Raw genomic sequence first — 21,740 nt, 5'->3', positions numbered from 1 at the left:
GCCAGACCAAGACCAAAGTTGAATTCTACATATTATAACAGCCAAAATGATCATAGAAAAGCATCATAGCAGTTCATGCAAACACTATTTTGTGAACATTTAAACCTTTGCTGCATTTGCATTTACCGGGTATTGCAGAGAAGTTGATTATTTACACCCAAAATGAAGGCATGATATTATGTGCCACCAATAATCTTCCCGTGGGAAACATGCAAAGCATTAAATGAATCATGTAAAGCATTTCCAGTTTGAGTATCTGAGCTGGCAAAAAATAAAACAATGTTAATTTAAATATTTAGGCTTTTATGCTACTTCACTATCTGTATCATAATCATTTGATAAAATAAGTTTTACAATTAACATAATTTAGTAATTTGCAAGTCACAGCTTCATGTACTCCCTAACTGGGGAATATTTTTCTATCCTTAGAACAAGGATTTTTTCCCCCCCAGCTCATTTCTCAAAAAGGTACATTTTTCAAGTACCCAGGGTTTAAAATCTGACAGATTCAGTTTGCATGTTCTGGTGGTTTGGTTTAGCAGTAATTGCGATGCAGAAACAGGACATAAAAGCACATCAATTTCAGCAGGCTCATGCTGGGAGTGATGGTTGCAGGAAAAGGCAGACAGGAAGAGGTCTGACAGAATATGCGAGCGCAAGGAAACGGACAAATTGCTTTTGACTGCTCGCTCTTTGACAAGTCGAACTAAATCTGCCGCAACATTTCGGCTCTTACTTTCCCGGGGAATGCACAGGAAGGGCATGTTTAGAATGACAATATGCAGACGCAGAATACAAGGATGTGGGTGTGCAGATTCTCATCAGCCTCACTCTAAACACTTAACCAATAATGATCCATAAAACAATTCAGTCATTTTTATTAGATACCAATGTCCGTTTATTTTTTATTCCGATGAGAAGAGCATCAATGCTTTGCTGATGTCGTCGAAATCATCACATTGTTTCTTCAATGGCTGTTTATTTAAAGGCTTCTTGAAAGCCAGACCTGGCATTAAATATAGTGTTAGCAACAGCGACTGTAAATGCATGTTGACATTTTCACTTTTCTGTGGAACGCAGCTGCCTCTAGGTATACTGGCTGGCCTATGTGCAAGTTTGTAACTGTAATAGGCTGATAATTCAAACATATAAAAGTGCCCGCAGCGAACAGAACATTTCTGCTGCCGACACAGCCATACGTTTTATTCTATCTTAACTTAGATAAAAGGGGAAATTGGCTATTTCTCTGTCGGAAAAATTGAGGGAACAGAAAAAATGAAACTGATGTCTAAATAAATCTAGGATAAACCAGAGCCATTGAAGTTAATTATTTAAGCAGTACCATCCTGCAGTGTATACCCTTACAGTAAATTAGTCATTGTAGAAAAGCATATGGATGCTGTGAATTGCAAGTTTTTCCACATTTTGTCACTATGCTAGGTCTTATAATGCTATTTGTTCACTAATGTTCCCTAGGAAAAACCACTGAGACTGTTGCAGAATAGCTTCTTTTTTTTTTTTTTACTTTTGACTCTATTGACTTAGTTGTTACACAGGTAAAACTGGTAGAATGTAATCTTTCCATTTGGTATAACTGAGATTAAAATATGTAAACTAAACAGCTTATAAAATGTTACTTTCCAATCAATTAGTAAAATTGATCTACATTCACACTGCAGGCCTTGATGCTTAATTACGATTTTTTTTTGTGAAATCAGATTTTTTTGCGCGTCCGTTCACACTTCCAAATATATGCGACTTGTATGTAATCTCCTGTGTGAACTGAATTCATACAACTTAAGTGTCCCGCACGTGCAGTTGAGGACGCGATGATGTCACACATAGTAAGCGTGCTCATTGTTTGCGGAAGTAAACATGGATCGTAATGCTGCAGTGTATCTTGTGTTCTTTAAGTTCTTCTCCACTGACGCAATCTTTTTAAGAGGATCGAAAAGAAAGAGCCAAATTTTTGGCAATGGCGTTTTGTGGGGCAGTAACGTCCATACAGAGAAACGTGTTAGTGCGGAGTCAAAGCCAGGAATGGCGGGATAGCGATGTGAGCGGCTTTACTGATACAGACTTCATTCACAATTTTCGAATGACAAAGGCAACCTTTATGTGCGTCTGTGAACGGCTCTCTTTAGCGCTCTCACGTAAAGACACACATCTTAGGCGGGCTATAGCATTGAGTAAACGCGTTGCCGTGGGGCTGTATTGGCTTGCAACAGGTGCTTGTTACCGTGTCAATGATAAGTATCAGTGACGTACAGGTCGGATAAATGCGACCTGGCCGTACAGACACAAAAAGAAAAGATCAGATACGGGTCGCATATGGGCAAAAAAAATCGGAATTGGATCACTTCAGGCTGCAGTGTGAACGTAGCCTTAATCATTTTATATTTTCATCGTCTGGTTTGTCAAATAAGCCTTTCTCCATTGGTTTGTATGTAGCCTGATGCTACAAAGCAATGGAGACGTGATAATTGGTTTGTGATGAAAGTTAAAAGCATTAAAAGAAATACATACTTTTTTAAGTATTCTAACCAGGTCACATGCAAACCTTTTCCATGGAGGGGGACTACGGAACTAGCGGCTTGACCTGTAACTGATGGGTTGCCCGGTTTGAACCTCCACTCCGACTGGAGTTGTTATTTAAACAAGAAGCTCTGTGACATCTGTTACCTGGAACAGAGCACTACTGACCTGCCTGATAATCCATCACTATCAATGACTATGGCTGCAAAGGCTACCTGGGATAGTTCACGGACCTACAATAACACACACAATTACACTAAAACATACATGCACACCCACGCGTCTTCTGCAAGGGCATTTTATTACGATAAAACAAAAGAAGTCTAGTTAATTGTAGCTCTTAGAAAAGTTGGACAAAACTACTTTAGATCAGAAACCCCCAAGGATTTATTTAGTTTATTTCTTATTATGAATAGAAACAACTAGTAATGAAGCTTGTTCCAGTGAAACTAAAGATGTCTAGTCAAGGATTTACTTAAATGATTCTTATGACAATGAAACAAAATAAATTATTCTAGTTGTAGCTTTAGAACAGTTGGACAAAATTACTTTAGATCAGAAGCCCCCAAGGATTTACCTTCCGTATTTTTCGGACAGTATTTTTCATGACGATTTTACGGAGCATAATCAATTAACGTGTCTACGTGTGTCTTTGTCCTCATATAAGGCGCACCAGTTTTATAAATCACACTAAATATTCTTTAATATCATTCCGCCCCTTAAAAAACACAGATCCTGCTTAACTGAAGGCCACTTCAAAGTGAAGTCTGTCTTGCAAAGTGCTCACCAGTTGCTGTTTTTATGTTAGCTCGTCTGATGAAAGCTTAATCTACTATGTAGAAAGGAGTGTTTGAGCATGACACTGTGTTGTATCTGTGTTTCGATCCAAAGCGAAACTTATTATGAAGTTTAAAAGGATGTTGTGTTTGAATTGTGCACTATTGTGTTGACGGAGTCGGCTAATAATGATCTCGCACAGCTAGCCTGCAAAACTCTGATAGATAAACACTGACAAAGCTGTGCTATCTATGCTGTCTATCTGACAGCATAGATAGCGTAGCAGAGTGACTGACGGAACGACACTAACGTGAGTCTCTGCTTCGGAGTCTTTGCACTAAAATAATAGGCTAATTAAGGAGGGTTTCTATCAGGACTGCATTTGTTTAATACCTTCTCTATCACTTGTGGAGTCAGGGAAACAAACAAAGCAATATGACAATAATGCATCTAGCACCATAAGCTGCTGACGTTGCTAAAGTAAGCATTTGCTTCCCAGCTTTGTACTATTTTTAATAGAGTACTTACATTTTTTTGTCTAAACTGTGTTTTATTATCTATTGTGGAAAATCTTAAACACTTTAAGCGTTAACAGTAGGTAATGTTAAAATTTTTTGCAAGTTGGAAATTGTATACACAAGTTAATTTGCTTCATATAATTGTAGATAATTTTAATTGCTTATATTTGATATTTTTTATTGTGTGAATAAAAATGTCACTTTTATCTTTAGCTGTATCAGAGTAAAGGAATGGCACACTCAGAATGGTTGTAGAAGAGGCATTAATCCTTGTGATAATTCCTTTTGCCTTCAAAATTATGCACTTTGTCCTGGTTTGTCACATAGGGTTCCAATAATAAGTCAAGTTAGTGGTTGTAATGTGACAAAATTGGGATTTTTTTTTTAATGTATGAGAGCAAAAGAGGGCTGAATACAAATATATGTCAGTCTTTTCATTTTTACTTTTGAGAAAAAAAAGACTGTAACCCTTTTCTTCCACTTATTCTGCACGACTCTGTGTTAGTTTGTCATATAATCTAATAATAAAATGCATTTAAATTTGTCATTGTAACCTGGCAAAAATGTAAGCATTCGCATAGATATTAATAGTTTTGCAATACAAAAGTGGAAATGACAATAAAATGACACCATGAAATGGCACAAATGGAAAAATGCTGTGATATATAAGAAGGCGGAATTGAATGAAAACCTACTGGTCACTGAACTATGCCATAAACAAATACACCTTAAACCTTCTTTCTGTTAACTTGTCTGTGAAATCTCAGTCTGCCTCACAATGATCCTTGTAAAATTAAAATTAATCCACAACCAGCAGGGACGCTCCTCCTATAAACCCTCAGGGTGAGCTTCGATATCTGCCTCTAAGCAGATGGCTTCTTTTAAATAGAATAAGGTGGGTTAAATATTTGAAGATTCAGTGAGAAACATAATTTTTCCTTCCTTGCGGCGGATTAAATCATGACAGCTCCCTGGTCCTTTTCAGGCAGGGATTTAACTTTAATCCCCAAAGACTTTTTTTTTTTTTTTGCTTGCTCTAATATAAGATGGTATGAATGTAAGTATTCAAACAAAAGAAGCCAACCTATCTGTCAAAGTAAAATGGCTGTCAGTGGAGAAGGAGTATAAACAGCTGCAGGTATAAGGCGGCAGTGAGAGAAAACAAAGAGATCACGGAAATGTGTGCGAATGGGACAGACAGCGAGGGAGATGAGAAACGAGATAGCACTCAGCTTATCCAGTCATGTATGTAATCAAGTCACCAATGGTGAAGAAAATAATAAAATGAAAAATATGTCAAATAAGCGCAAGCGCCTTTAATCATAACAAACGTGGGCTGATGAAGTCCTTTTTGAGGCCTTGCTGGTTGTCATGTTGTGTTCCTCTGAGCGTGCAATGAAAGAAACTGAAGCTGCTACACTTCTATAGTCTAGCTGTTGAGGCGGTTCTATAGTTTTTCTTCTTTTCCTCTTGAGTCTCGATAAACACAAAGAAGAGCAATATTGAATATCCCCTATTTATACCCCTTTTATCGTTTATAACAGTTAATCATAGTAACAACACACTTCAATGTATTTGTTACACTTCAATGCAAAAGAGTGCGTAATTGCGTAGTTAAAGGAAAATGTGGCTTTCAAAATTTTTTATAAATACACACCAAGGTGTGCCATGTGTGCATTTATCCCATCTGAATCAATACTCAAGTTCTTTGCTGCCTCTCACAGGAGTTTCTTCCAAGATCGCCCTGTATTTAACTCATTTGATCAACTTCAACCAATTTCCCCCCTCTCTGCACTCCCACAGCATGATGGGAAGCACTCCCACAGCATGGTGCTACCACCTCCAGCTGTCGCTTTTGCAGCAGTGTAGGTGTGCTCAGGGTGATCTCCAGAGTTTTTCTCCACACATAGTGGCAATATACATGTGGGCCCAAAAGCTTGACTTTGTTCTTGTTTGCTCGGTACCCTACATAGCTTGGGTCAAATTTTAAAACAAACTTCTGATGTATTCCTGTCAACACTGGCTTTCTTCTTGCCATTTCTTCCGAAAGGTCCGAGTGCACTCCGTAGTTGTGTGCTCCCTCCTGAGTAGTGGATGTCCACAGCTCCTCCAAAGTTACCTCTATCCTCTTCCTCTGTTTCATTGAATAGCCATGTCTTTGTAAGTTTACAGTTGTTGATTCTATTTACAGATTAGATTAGATGGAAGCAATGGAAGCTTTGAAATTTATTTAGAGGTATAGAGGTATTTATTTAGAGGACAGACATAGTTTTTTACTTTTTTAACTTTCTTTTGTTATGTAAATATAATTTAATCCTGTAAAAAAAATTTATGTGATTTTAACTAGGCTCATTTCAGGTTAGAATTACCTTTTGGAAATAACAACCTTTAAGCAGGTAATATACATACTTTTCATTTAGCCCACCTAATGTTTTTCTCATTAGTCGGTTCATTAATGAGTTGAGTCACTGAAATAAATTTTCTAATATTCCAATTTTTTCAATGGGTCTGTATTATTTTTCTTCCACTTCACAAGTTTGCATTACTTTGTGATAATCTTACAATTTCCACATTACATACATGGAGGTTTTTTGTTGTTGTTGTAAGAAGGCGAAATGTGAAAAGGTTGAAACGGATGAGATTTTTGCAACGCTCAATTTTTAGCCTTATTAGACTCTGTGCATATGGGTTTGTCCCACTGTGTGCAGAACAGTCAGATTGACTGTGACCGGAGCGTTACCTGAGAACCACAGTATGTCATATTTTAACTCCGTTTGTCTTTGACAGATTGCTTGGCTCTAAAAGCTTCAAGTCTGTGGTGCTGAAGGCTGGTCTGATGTATGGGTGTTAGGTCCTGTTTGATAAATCCACAGTGTCACTCTGCCTCTGACATCCATTAATCATGCTTTGCTTTCTAATGTGAAATGTTCGGTGTGCTGGATAATTCAGCGAGACAAATAAAAAGTGAGTCCTGAAACTCAGGCTTGGCTCATTCCCCCTCTTTGTAATTTCCCGACTCTGTGTCGAAGGGACACAATGTCCCTTTCTAAATGTGAGCAGCGGCTGTAGCTGTGGCACAGACCGGCTAAAAGGAAGAACATGTTCTTAATTATGAAACTGATAGGTTCTGGTCCTCTCTCGCAGTTTTATTTCTTTTTGCTGCCAATGAAGGTCATTCAGCTGAAGTCTTTGGACCCCCAGTTGCTGGTTGTACGTTATTACCAATATTTGCTCACAGGCATGCACAGAATAGTAACCAAGTTAAGCTCTCAGAAGCAATGGGCCATTTTGGACAGTATTTGATGAACAAGTAGGCCTACAATAGCCATGTAAATGGTTCCATTTTCAAACAGTTGTCAAGTGTAGAATTGGCACAATATGTATGTGGTGGTATGACAAATGAAGTCAATATAGTGATAGAAGTCAAGAGACAAAGAAAAGTCTGAAAGTTGTTGTAGGGTCACCACTTACTGCTGCATCAGTGAACAAGAGCCTTCACCAACAACAATCTATTTTTTTCTCACTGCGGTCACAGAAACTGGGCTACAAGTAGATGTCTGTAGTAAGCACCTTTGGGACAGAGGAACAAATATCCTGCCAGTCAAACAGCCAGTAGAATGGACTAGGAAGTTAGTCTATAGGTTTTGATGGTACTAACAGGAGCAGTGTGGAGGTATTTGGCTGGTCATACAGTGTTGCTTCCTGGCATACAAAGGGAGGCTCACTGCAATTGTGGTCCAATCCCATACCATGTTTTAGGTAGGCAAGGATGCCAAGGTTCTCCCTTGGTGTGGCATTTCATGGACGGCTCAAACTTCAGGTATTGCTGTCCAATCATTCTATGAGTCATCTTCTTTGTCTAGAGAGCTGCACTAACTTTTTTTTAAGCTATCGGCATTCATTCCACTGCCTTTAACACCATTGCCCTGCTCATGATGTCCTCTAATGTCCATACTAAATTTCCCACTTCCATCCATTTTATATAATGTCTTTTATCCCTATGGGGGAGCTGGTGCCCATCTCCTAGGGCAGGGTTGTCCAAACTTTTTGACATGTGGGCCAACGTCAAGTCAAAACTATTTGCAGTCAAAATAAATTATCGAAAAAACTAAAATTCCAAAAAATGCATGTTTCATTTTGTATTAGCTCACCTATAGACTAAGCATGCAACATTTTAATAAAAAAAATGACAAATCTTTCTTTTTTTGTAGTAAAATGTTGTTTAAATAATCGTGGATTTAAAACTTGAAAAGGATTTTGCACTTATTCTTGGTTAAAAGAGGGAACATCTGTTTTTGAGTGAAAGTGACTGGATAGATGTGATCCTATTTATGGGGAAATTAAAATGAAACAAGTGTTGGTATTAAAAGACAATACTTTGTTTTATACCTAGCATGTTATCTTGTAAGACTATTTTAATTGGTCAGTAATAAAATTGCCCTGATTCAAAAAAAAAAAAAAAAAATCTCCATCTGCATAAACCACCTGTGCAAATAGGCCAAATTTGTATAATTTTTGAAATGGAGTCGGAGGGGCCAAACAAAATCAGTCCAGGGGCCTCAAACGCCCCCAAGGCCGCACTTTGGACACCCCTGTCCTACAGTGAGTAGGGGAACAACCTGGTATGCTTTAAACAGGTCATCAGTACCAGTACTCACCATTTCCTTGCAAATGAAAACATTTACATACCCATTGATCGTCTTCATATTTACCAATTTAGATATTCTTTCTGCAACCTAAACGGTTTTAAGTTACAAGAGAAAATATGACACGCTTCACACCATACCAGAGACCACTGATGGTTAGACAGTCCATACATTGTAGGTCGGAGATGAACATGAAAAGGCAACAGAGAGAAAGACGACAGTTTGTAAAAGAAACAATGACATTTATTATTTTTTTCTTAGCGCTTTTTCTCGATTAGTTTGTTGTGCCCATTGATCACATATAATACAGTTAATATAAAAATGGCTTTTTGACTTTACACCCAAAGCAATAACAAAATGCTTCCTTAAAATATGTATGCTAAAAATACTGAGAAAGTATTCCACTTAATGTACTGGGAGTATAGTTTCTGATTCAGCAATGATGACATGACCGTGTTTTGCTGCTGTTGAGCGAGTTTTCCTCTGTTCCTCTTCCTCCTTTCTTCGTGTAGTTCTTGTTGTAGGCACTTACCAGGATTTAGCAAACCTCTCCAAGAGACAACGCATCACTCACTTCAGTTTTAATCAACCTCACATATTAGTTTTAGTTGAGCGTATCTGCATTGTCTCCCAGTCATCTTTGTAATGAGAACTACAAAGCATAAACAGTCATTTGGCAAATCTCCCCACTAGACACTCATTTCATAGCAGTTTCATTAAGCTTAATGTGAAGCTGTAATCAAAAGTAGTTTAGTCCTCTCCTTAATTTAAAACCCATTTAAACTTTTCACATACAGAGGATTTGTTGTTACATCAACATAATAGAATATATAACAATATTTCCAAGAAAAAAAAAAATCAAGAATCCATCTTTAAATAGAAAAATGGGGTATAGTTCATCAAAAGGCTTACACCATAGTCACTGGTATTCGTCTACTCTACTTAATCTCCTTTCCCATAATAGACAGGTGTTATTACTGTTTCTCTAACTCGTCTATGAATGTTTGACAAAGCACAGACGGTATTGCTTGGGACCACACGGACAGTTCCACGACTCTGAACACATTTAACAGTCAATAACAAGAGAGTTGACCACCATCCTCGTCTTTGCTTCCTGTTCTCTGCCTGCATTTCTGGATAAATTGTACTCAAGTCAGTGTTTTTTTGCAGTAGAGGCCCATTCCCGTTGACGACAGCTTGGTTCCATGTAAGGTCCGCAAAGCCACCGCTTGGGGCGGGACGCCATGTAGTCTAGTTAGGTGTTTCTTCCCAGTCATGATTATAAGTTTTGCCAGTGTGTCTGAGCTGGGATTTAGCCACGGGTATGATTTTTGAAAATATGAGTCTGTTCACCCCTGCTTATGGCCTTGTCCATTATCTGCAGTTAGTCAGAGACGCTGTCCACAGCTGGACTTTTTAAAAGGCATTATCAGATACATCTATGACTGTGGCTTTAACTTCTACTCCACTTGACACACCTTTACCCGAATCCCAAAGCTTTGTAAAGAAGGAGGAATGCAGACCAGTAGCTTCCACTGGTGTGAGCAAAGCCTTGGAGTCGTATCGCCTTATATTCCCATAAAAGTAGCGGTTCCTCAGAGACGCATAAAAAAGTAGACATGCCAATGAAACCACTGCCAAGAGCACTCCAAAGACAGTGATTAGTGCTGCATCCCATTTTCTTGTGTCCTTGGCTGCCAGCTCTAATCCCTTAGTGGTGACATTGACGCATTTGGTGTCATGGTCGTAGTGGATGCTGCGGATATCCACACAAACTTTGTACTGAGTGGCAGGATGTAGATGAGAGAGGTTGTAAAGCTGGACGTCTGAGGGAACCCTGGTGGTAAAGGCTGTCGTGGGATGGTTCGCGTCAGATAGTGTGTACCATTTAATGCTGGGGGCCAAAATGCCGGGGTGCCCTTTCCAAGAAACCAGGATGAAATTTGTCCCCACTGATCGAATTACAACATTCAGGGATCCACTTTTAACTTGCGGAAAATATCCATTCACTTCTACCGAAACAGATTTGAGGTCAGCTCCGACCAGATTGTGTGCGACGCAGGTGTAAACGCCTGCTTCATTTTCGGATAAATCATGGATGTCAAATGTTCCCTCTGGGTGCATGTAGAACTTGTCAGACATGGAATTGGGCAGGATCCTTGTACCAGATGGGGTAATCCAGTAGATATCGGGCTCTGGTTCAGCAAACGCTCGACAGTGGAGTGAGACGGAGCTCCCTTTGTGTGCCTTAATGTGTCCCGGCATGCTTTCAGGGGATATTAGGGGCAGGCAAATTTCCATCATCTCCCTGAAGTGCACCTGCCGAACATGTTGGCCCTCGTACTCTGGAGGCTCTACGCAGTATAGTGAATCGGGCTCCATAAAGCGAATGTTGGTTTTATTCATGTTCATCCAGCGGACTACGCAATCACAGCGGATGGGATTGCTGTGCATGCTGACTTCTCTGAGATTAGGGAGAGACTCAACTGTTATCCTGTGGAGGGCACTAAGAGCATTGCCATTAAGCATGAGGGTCTCCAGTCGCGGTAGTTTGTAGAAAGCGTTGGGGTGGATGTAGGACAGTTTAGGATTGTTGGTGGCTTCAATTTTGGTCAGTTCAGGGAGGTTATTAAGAGCAAAGCTGTCAATGGAAATTAGCTCTGGCATGCTGTTAATTCCCAGTTCTTTCAGATGGAGCATATCAACAAAGTCTCCTCTCTGTATCCGGGAAATCGGGTTTTTATTTAGATCCAAAAACTTGAGATTTTTAACATTTTTCAAAGCTGAATGAGGAACCTCTGGAAAAACATTATCATAGAATGAAATGCTCTCCAAGTTATCAAGGCCTGTGAGTGCATTGTCAGGGAGCTGAGACAAGTTCATTCTGGTAAGAACAAGACTGCGGAGGTTCCCCAGAGGTTTGAAGTTCATATCGTAAATGGAAAGAACTGGGTTCTCGCCAATCATTAGAATCTCCAGATTAGGCATGGGGTCGAACCATTCTCTCTTAATAACCTTCAGCTTGTTAGAGTTGAGATGGAGTCGAACCAGGTTACTTAGGCCCTGGAAAGCCATGGGGGAAATGGAAGAGATGAGATTGTGATTCATGTACAGTTCCTGCAGGTTAACCAAATCGGACAGGCATTGCCCTGGTAGCTCCTCTATCCAGTTCTCTTCCAGATGAAGGGATACCAGCTGAGAAAGATTTCCCAAATGGACGTCACTGATAGAAGATAAGTTGTTTTGTGATAAGTCAATCTCTGTGATATTTGCCAAGTATTCCAAAGGCTTGTCAATCTTGGCAACATTGTTTGTTTGCAGTAATAGAACTTGTGTGCCCAGTGGTAATCTTTCTGGCAGGCGGAAAAGTCCCACATCATTACAGTCGACCGTCTGCATCTCCATATACATTGAAGTGGGAGAAAACCAGGGTCTGATTTCACACACACAAAGCTTCGGGCAATCAGGCCTCCCCACAGTGGCTACAGCAAGAGAGGCCATAGCCAACCCAATAAAGAGACAATCCGCAAATGAGATGTCCTTCATGTTGAACCGTTTCCCCCCAACCAGAAATTGGTCTTTGCAGATAAAGGATTCAGTTGTTGCCTTCACAAACAACAAATCATTTGCTACTGCTGTTGCAGAGGCGACTGGCTCACCCCCTCCCAACACACACACACCACCACCACCACTGGGATCCCTTGGGTTTTTTTATGTCTTGCTGTGTGGATGTCCTTGAATGTAATGACCAATCACTCAATGTTGCTTCCAGTTTAAGGGTTTGGAGCCAAAGTTGCAATTCTAACAAAAAAAGTTAGGAGAAGGGCATAAAAAGAAAAAAAGTGTATATCTGTATATTAGTATTACTTAAAGATTAATGTCCTCTTTGATTGTCTTCAGTAGCTTTGAGATTCCACAGCCGAGTCCATTCCTACCTGCAGAAAACAAACAAGACAGAGAGAAGAGCTTTTAGCATTGCACAACAATGGAGGTGGCCAAGGATTGTCATGAAAGAGGGATTTGGGCATATTGACATTTGTTATAGGCACACTGATGCATGTTGACATTTATACGTGCTCCCTTCAAGACATGGAACAATGGATTCATATCTGCTTGACCTTCTAGACTTCATTTTGGGGATGTACCGCGTGTGCCCTTACGATATGCCATTCGGTCTGGAAGTTAGAGGTGTGTGAGCCTAATATTAGTTAAAGAGAAAGCTTATTAAGATTCTTAAATGGCAAACATCCGAGGGCTTAAGCACCATGCCTTTAAGGGAAGCTGCACAGAAATATGCCGGTCGCTATGGCAACAAGTAAATGGGCAGCCAGTCACAAACAACATGATGAGATGGGTCGGTGGTAAAGGCAAACAGAGCTTTTGACCCAGATGCAGTTTGCACCTGCTTGATAGAGGACACATAAATAGCAGGCTTAAAAATTTAAATGCCCATGTGGTTCTCTAAATATCTATGAAAGTCATACAGTGTACTGGTGGGGGCAAAAGCTATGAAATACAAAGTGATAAAAAAATGGGGTCGGAATTTACAAACAAAATGAAACTATGAATGTTAAATGCGGACCGATTGGTGATCATATATTCAGTCAAAGTATGATTGTACTGTTCAAATTTTATTGGACTACCGGACGACTGTAATCTACATTCTACTTATTTTAGTACTGAAAATAAGCGATTGCATGAGTAGTATTAACGACGTGAGAAGCCAATGACTGATTCTTCACATCATGTTTTTGAGTGAAAAGACAAGCATCTGTTATTTTTATTTATTCATTAATTATCTTTTAATAAGCACAGGCGATGGGGTTAGGCTTTTTCTTCCTAGGAGCGAAGCCATTTTTCAACCACACTCTTGTCCATTTCAATCCAGTTGCATTATATAGAGTAGAATCAGCAAATTAGGTCTGTTGACTGGTGGAAAAATGTCTCCTTACTGTTGCGTATGCCAGTAGGGTTAATCGTATTATACATGCACAGAGCAATGAAAGTAGGAACTGCAACTCAGCTGCATTCGCATTCCTGGGAATGTTAATGTCCAACTTTTCTGGAAGGCTCTGCTCATTTAATTTATGACATAGCCGAACAGTTGTGAAATAATCATTAATATTTGATTTGCTGGTTTTATTTTCAAGCTTAATGACCATTTTGTTGTTGAGAAACAACTGTCCTTGCACTGCAACCAGAGGTTAACTGATTGTACATAAGAGGAAATAAATATATTGATGCTTAACAGAGGATGTTATATAGAGCCATATTTGCATGCTATGCCTTATCATTGATTTCTCACATCACAACTTTACCCAGCAGAGTTTTACCAAAATCGCAACAGCACTGTTTTTACATTCTAGAACACTTTAAAACTAGGCTGAACTGGACTTGAAGCCAGGCCTGGTTAAAATGTCACACAGCTTAAAAAAAAAAAAAAAAAAAAAATTCCTCCAATGGAATAATGTCACCAATATCCACAAAGTCTGCTTTAAATAATCAGAAGTTAAGTCCTTGTTGACAAGGCCAACAGTCATAATTTTTTCATAGAGCTGAGGTATTTTAGTCCAGATTCTAAAACAGCAGCTGACATGCAACTAGAAGAAAGAACCTTTTTTGGTTTGTGCTTCCTGAAAAGTGTTCCTACTATTGAAAAAAAAAAAAAAACATTCAGATGAATTACCCAAGACCTTCCCTTTGTTACAAATGTAATGCTAAATTCACAAGAATTTAACCTTGTACTTTTAGTGTTTCTTTTTTTTTTTTTTTTTTTGGTCTTAGTCAAAGCTTAGTATTCATCAGAGCAGCAGAGAAAAGCCACTTATCGTGTTTGATACACCTGAATCAAATGAATGGTTCAATACCAGGCCCCTGAAGAACATCTGAGGAGCAAATTAAGCCCTTTCAGTCAGCTGTGTGGAAGCAGGGACACATCTCAGAAATGCAAGTTACATGGGGGACTGACATTAGGTCACTGGGAACCTCATGATACAAGTCAGTGACCTGGTAAAAACCCTACACCCTGGAAGAGTGTTCTAACACTCTAAATCTGATCCAGGTATTGAAAATCATTTTTTTGCCAAGAAAACTAAAGATGAACAAATGTTTAAGGATTCTAAATGATACCACCCAACCCAATTGATCAACTCATACTGGTCCAGTCAAGATTTTAACAGACATTTTGTGTTGCAAAGAGGTCAATATGAGATTTGTGCATGTAGAAAAGTGAAAGAAAATAAATACAACTGGATTATGAAGTCCATTAGAGGTGCACCAAAAACTGCCATCATATCCAAAGCAGCGTTATAGAGAATTACAAAAGCTAAAGACGTACTTAACCTGGGCTCACACTGAATACGGTGCAGATATGGTTCCAGTTCCGCAAGGAACCCAAATTATTAAAAATCAATGTTTCCACTCACATCATACATGTGCGGTTGAGGATCTGGTTACAGAGACTGCAAAATATTCCGCAAGGGGGAAGTTTGACCGGACACCGCAGCGCGCCCCCGGACCAACTTGAGGAGTTTCAGTCAGGCTTCAGAGCTCATCATAGTACTGAAACAGCTCTGGTGAAGGTCACTAATGATATTCTCATGGCCTCAGATAATGGACTTGTGTCTATACTTGTCCTGTTAGATCTCACTGCTGCATTTGACACAGTTGATCACAATATTCTCCTACAAAGACTTGAGCATACTGTAGGGATTAAGGGGAAAGCATTAGGTTGGTTTAAATCTTATCTGTCTGACAGATTAGTTTGTTCATGTTAATAATAAATCTTCTTCAAACTCTAGGGTCACTTGTGGAGTACCACAAGGTTCAGTCCTTGGACCAATTCTCTTTACTATATATATGCTTCCGATTGGCAAAATTATCAGATATAGGAAATTTTTGACCAATCTGTATAATATGATTGAATTTGACTTTGTAAAATGCCTTGAGATGACATGTTTCATGAATTAGCGCTATATAAATAAAATTGAATTGAATTGAATTGACTCAAATTCCTGAATTTCACAAGCCAAACAGGAAACGTCAGACTCTAGACAAGATGATTTATTTTTTTTGGGAGATTTTTCGCGGCTCTAGTGGCTCGCTTTTTAACACAGTAGACTGATAGGAAGGGGGTGGAAGAGGGGGAGAGACATGCGGCAAAAGACCGCGGGTCGGAGTCGAACCCGGGTCGACCGTGTCAAGGACTAGGGCGTCCGTACATGGGTCGCGCTACCCGCTGCGTCACCAGCGAGCCCAATCTTTAGTTAATATAAAATAATTTATTATTGTGGTAAAATGAGTTGATGGGATAGTAATGGCATATAGCCTACTTAGATTATTTTTTGTAGATAAAAGCACCATTTTTACACCAAGTTGTTTATTGGCCAAATATTTTCAAAATAATGACATTTTCAGATGTATTTTGGATAATGTTTTTCTTTGCATTTTAGAGACTGGTGAGAAGAAAACAGTGTTTTGTGTTCATTATAGTAGCATTTAACATTTTGCTTTTGTGTTCTCTATGTAGAAACATTGTTTATGGGGGATTTATGTTTATTGGGATATACGAAAACAGAGAGTTAAGCGGTTTAAACAGCATAGCTTTTATTACCACATGCAATGAAGCCAAGCTATAATATAGTTTGGCAATTGACATGATCTCCATGACTATATTAGAGTCATGGAGATCATGTTAATTAGACGATTAAAAGAAAATATTTTTCAACTTATTCAGGTTGCATATCACCATGTTTGTTTTTTGCTGAGTCCTAGTTATTGTTAATCCCTCGTAAAACTGAACCAAGTGTTTTTTTTTTTTTTTTGTCTTTGAATAAACACCCTTCAACAGCCCATTTTCCCACGTCATTATTTCAGCTAATCTAGCATTTATGGCTTTAAACACATGCATTGTTTAAAACTGTTTCTATACAATTGTCACAATAAGGTTTCTGTTATATTAGCCACACCACTCTTATTCAGGATATATGTATCTTTATTCCCCTTTAAGTGACATGTTGGAAAACTTGTAGATTAGATTGCTTTCTAAACCCCTCCACACCAAAGCAATACAAGAATGGCTTTTTTTATGAACAAAACAAAGGTTCCAGTGAAGAATCGATACTGGTTTATGTATAGAAAGTCAAGTGGTCTTTTATTCACTTACTTTGGAACACGAAGCGCACTAAAATTAGTATGTTTTAGACAACACATGGTGTTTAATATGCACCAGTTTGATGCAATTCAGCTCAAACATATTTTATTATTCCCAAAGGGAAATTAAATGCTGCATTAACACAAGCTATGCAGGTGTCTTCAATGAGTGGTTGTAGATACTGATGGCTGTGGGCAGGAAGGATCTCCTGTAGCGCTCTGTCTTACACCAGGTCTGGAGAAGCCTCTTATTGAAGGCACTCTGTTGTTGTACGACAGTCTGATGAAGAGGATGTTTAGGGTTGTTCATTTATTAAAAATCCTTCTTTGCACAATCCTCTTATGAGGTTATAGAGGAGACCCCAGAACAGATCCGTTGAGCTTTTTTTTTTTTTTTTTTAATCACTGCCTCTGATGCTGCAACAGACAATGGCAGAAGAAAATCAAACTCTCCACGACAGACCTGGGCTTCCTCAGGAAGAACAGTCTGCTGTGTTCCTTCTTGTATACAGTTTCACAGTTGCATCTCAAGTCTGCTGTCCAGCTGAACACCAAGGTCTTTATACCCCTCCATCAACACCACTTCCTCTCCTACAATGGAAATAACATTTGACCAATTCCTGTTTCTCCTGAAATCTACAATCGCCTTTTTTAAATTCCCATCGAAGATGGGATAAATGCTTTCACACGATGCAACAAAACAATCCACCAGCTTCCTGTACTCAGGTTCTTGTTGACACTGCCTAAATCCCACCAGGTGCTAAAAAAAACCTTACTGGTTTTCAGTCTCATAACAGGTCAGCCTTTGACATTTGAACAATTTGTTACGGTTTTCACAATTTTTGACACACTTTTAATTTCTAAGAGAAAAAATCAGTTTGACAGTATAACGGGATAAGAGTTTGGATACTAAAGCACAGCGATATATCTCCTCCAAACGAAGCTGTCAGCGTATGACTTTGGAAAACATGCCTAAGCTTATATTATTAGCCCAGTCATGTTTGTGTGTACATAATTCATGCTCTTTTTTGAGTCTATTTTAAGTGTGAAGTGAAGTAGCTATTTAGTAATTTCCTCCTTAAACTGACAGATTTACCTCATAAAAGCATTGTACAACTACAGTGAGTTACAAAAGCAGAAAGAACGTTTATAGCACTAAATTGTTTATCTGTGTGAATATTGAAAATTGCAACAGTTGGCCGCTAATGACTTTAACATCTGCTTTGCAGCATTACATTGGTGCTAAATCAGAATCAAATTGGTGCTAACACAGAATGGTACGTTGCAGATTTGTTTCTTAAGAGTTTGGAATGAATTTCCTTTTATGGTTGAAAATCCAAAAAAATCTGCCTGAATTCACCTGAGCAAAGCTGAAGTAAATTATAATTCTCTGATTGGAGATCTATCAACCTTACACACTGTTTGTAAAAACACAAGATGTAACCTTTTGAATATAAGGACTAGTCAAAGCTGAACTGTAAAATACTGACTAACCTGTTTCTTCAAGCTTTGTGATTTGTCCAAAGTATATGGGATTTTTAGTTTTTCCTAAAAGTATTGCCTCCTCTTGTGAGCTGTGTGTTTGGTTTTATGCTTTGTTGTCCATGGCGGCATGGAGCCTCCTCGCAGGCAAGGGGAATTTCTTTTTGTGAGGCTTTACCTCTGTTTGAAACAAGTGAAAAGAGGCTTTGCATTTGACATTTGCTTCTTTGTGCTAATGCGGTGATCCATGACCATAAAACCAGGGTTTGTGCCTAACCGTGATTCATGCAGACCGTTACGCACACATTACCTGCACAATGTGTTGTGATTTTATGATCGCTTTCTACGATGATCAGCAAATGTGTTCTTTTGCAGCGAGCCACTTCAGTTCGCTGCTGGTGATATTAAATGGCATCGCAACTCACGAGCGCCTTAAAGATGATGAACATTTATGAAGTTCTGTTAAATAAGTTCAAATGTGATAGTTGAACAGGAGATTGTTTCAGGAAGAAACTAGAGCTGTAACTACTGTCCTGCAAGTTAGAGCTCCATTGTTTCCTTTTTAATGTATAGTGCCTCCATAGCTGAAGTGCACCACGCAGTTTGTCATTGGTGACTCTGAGCAGATGGTTTTGATGGTGCTTGTGATATTTTGGGTCTAAAAGCTTTAGGCATCATGTGACAAGGAGCGGTCAAAAAAAAAAAAGAGACTGGATGAAACGGAAGGAATCAAGGGGAAGAAGTGTGACGGCGGCTTTGAGAAGCGAGAACAAGAAAAGGAGAAATGATTTCATTTCATCAACGGTGCTGTTTCCACCTCAGTGGCCACGGGGGGAAGTGTGTTTGTGTGTGTTGCAGGGGTGGTGGGGGGGTTAAATAAATGAGTGAGGACTTTGACTGCAGCAGAAATGCCTCCCCGCTGCAAGAGCCGAGCCAAGGCTTTATACCTCGAACTCTATTCCAGTATTGGCTGGAGTGTGGTGTGGATGGGAGAGGAGGACATGGAGCCAGTGAAATCGGAAAGGGGGGTGTCAGTGTGGGTGGTTGTATTATTTTTCAAGAGCACCTGGCACTTTATTAAGCTTCTACACCCAGAGCATTCTGATAAACAGGGCTTAGCCTCTCTCCCTCAGCACTGGCTCCTCTGTGTAGGGTTATGCAGTCGAGCTGCACCCTGAAAGCACAGCACAGACGCTGTAATTCAGCCGGCAGTGTTCAGGTCTCACCTGTGCTCGCTTTGGCTGTTCTTCTTACTAATCACAATCGCCAGCAGCGTAATGTGGTTCAGCTTAATTGTTATTGCTTGGCTACAATCTGCATTCGCTACAGGTGGCTCTAACGGGGTGTGCTATTGTTTGCTTAACCGCCGACGTTAATTCAGGCGGGGGGGTCGGTTTATTCGGACGTCCGCAGGTCACATCACACCATCAGATTTTGGCCAGGCTTGAGGATGGATGAGCAGATGAAGTGATGGTTAGCAACGACGTTCAGACACTGCTTTAGACTGGAAAAGGGGTTTCATTTGGTTTGGCGATTGCTGTTGTCTACTTAGTGCAGACTGGTAGGCATCCATGTTTGGATTAGGAGACCTTGGAGGACATACAAGGCACCCAACATATTTAATGTTGTTTAATGAGAAGACAATTAATTGTTACCCAACATGTAATTAATTTTTCAAGTGAAAAGAACAAAAAAAACACTGCTAGTAAAACAGCTGTTACTCTAGGGCTTTTTTCTCTATAAAATAAAAAAAAATGTCTTGATTAGTACAGAAAAATCCAGAAGATATTTTTTGCATTTTCAGCTGACATTTTGAGTTGATTTTTTTATTTATTTTGTTTTTGCGTATCAGTGTAACTTAAAAAAAATCTCACTTCCTTCATGTTCTAGCGTTGTGACAAGACCCCACAGTATTAAAAGTGCACATAATTTATTGCCTGTCTCTCCAAGCTCTGCACAGTTGCTGTTGGCAGGCCTTTGTCCAATTAGTTTAAGCTAATATTTTTGGCTTAAGACATGAAATCAGGGCTTCTAAGCTTTACACCCTATATCTATGTCTTACGTATTTTCAGTGAAGAACTGAAGAACATGAAATGGTTCTGCAGTTGTCCTGTTGCGTTGACGGAGTTGACGGACAATAAAAGCATAGAGAAAACCTTAAATATATATATTTTTTGTATAGGAGTATAGTTGGTACACAATAGAAAAAAAACACAAGAGATACAAATGATAAATACAAACACCAAATAGGCTAACCATTAGCTACTAACCACACTAAAGTTATAGGATGTGCTTCAAAGCTTGCTTTAAGTGCTAAACTGAACTGCTAATTCACTTTTATCAAATGAGTTTTTCAACGACTGTGCACTGATCAAATCTAAACTGGACGCTCTACATTTAAAACCCAAAAGAAAATGAAGCAATACAAAATAAATGTATTAACGTTTTAAAAAGTTCCAACGATTAATTAAGTAATCAAACTATTCTTATAACTGCCGTTTATGAGAAAGGTTTGAACGGCTTGTACTACACTTTTATTGGTGTTTTGAGAATGTATCTTTGGTTATGAAATCCACATCTTTGCCGGATGGAAGGCCTCCGTCCCATCACCCTCATCTGTAGCTCCCTCCACAGATATTTTTTTTTTTATTACAAATCAAGTCAGACCTCTGGCTCGGCTACTCCCAAACGTTAAAATTACTCCTTGTCACAAGAAACATACCGTATAAATTTAAAAGAGGACATTCAATTTACATCTGTTAGGGCTACAGAGAATTTCAAACTCAGGCTCTAAAACACAACTTAAGTTATGAGTCACTGCATTTCACTAAGGGTAACTGCATCAAGTTCAGTGTCTATTTTGCATAAATCCATATGGAACAAGCCCAGTGGAGGCAAGATGGCCGTGAATTAACCCACTAGGAATGGGCAATGCTTAGATGATGCATGCACCATGTTAGCAGGGCCGGCCCGAGGCATAAGCGAACTAAGTGGTTGCTTGAGGTCCCCGGCCACCAGGGGGCCCCCCAATCGTTTTTTTTTTTTTGTTTGTTTGTTTGTGTTTTTACAATTAAATAACTTAAGTGATATAAATGAATGAATGAATGATGACGAAATAATTTATTTAATGTTTTGTGACAGTTTGTATTCAAAAGTTTTAATAAAAGAGTGAAGTATTTATTTAATTTGTATTAATACATAACCTCACTTTATTCGTTTATAATTTTCACTATAAAATTATAGCATGACATTTGTGTCAATAATCTTCTAGCATAGGTTATTCTGCGTGGTGGGAAGGGGGGCCCCCAAATCAAATTCTGCTTTGGGCCCCCAAGAGGCTTGGGCCGGCACTGCATGTTAGGTAAATATAACGGAAAAGTGGAACCTCCCTCAATAGGCTACCAAAACTGAGAGCTTAAAGCCACATATCCCACAATTACACCACTTATTTAGATTTTCAATAAACTACAAGTTCACATACTCAAGTCCACTTTAATCAGTTCAGCTGAAGTATCCAAATCGTCTGCAGGCATCTGAGTGCATAAATTGGTGTTGCACGACTACATTATGCAGAGCCGGGGAAGGAAGTAGTCTGTGTTCCAGAGGCCCTGCACTGTGACTGCTGTGACTG

General features: G+C 39.2%; 1 protein-coding gene across 1 annotated transcript in view; it reads right to left on the bottom strand.

Annotated features, from left to right (window-relative positions):
- Window positions 1–8,697: 8,697 nt before the first annotated feature.
- Window positions 8,698–21,740, bottom strand: part of LOC105933848 (leucine-rich repeat neuronal protein 3) — a 29,276-nt gene continuing 16,233 nt past the window's right edge. The window contains exon 2 of the mRNA XM_012873565.3: window positions 8,698–12,411. Coding sequence (XP_012729019.2) covers window positions 9,893–12,022 — 2,130 coding nt within the window. The 5' untranslated portion in view covers window positions 12,023–12,411 and the 3' untranslated portion in view covers window positions 8,698–9,892. The remainder of the gene's footprint in view (window positions 12,412–21,740) is intronic.

Source organism: Fundulus heteroclitus, chromosome 17, assembly GCF_011125445.2.
Source record: "Fundulus heteroclitus isolate FHET01 chromosome 17, MU-UCD_Fhet_4.1, whole genome shotgun sequence".
Taxonomy (NCBI): domain Eukaryota; kingdom Metazoa; phylum Chordata; class Actinopteri; order Cyprinodontiformes; family Fundulidae; genus Fundulus; species Fundulus heteroclitus.
This window is presented reverse-complemented; position numbering and strand designations above follow the sequence as displayed.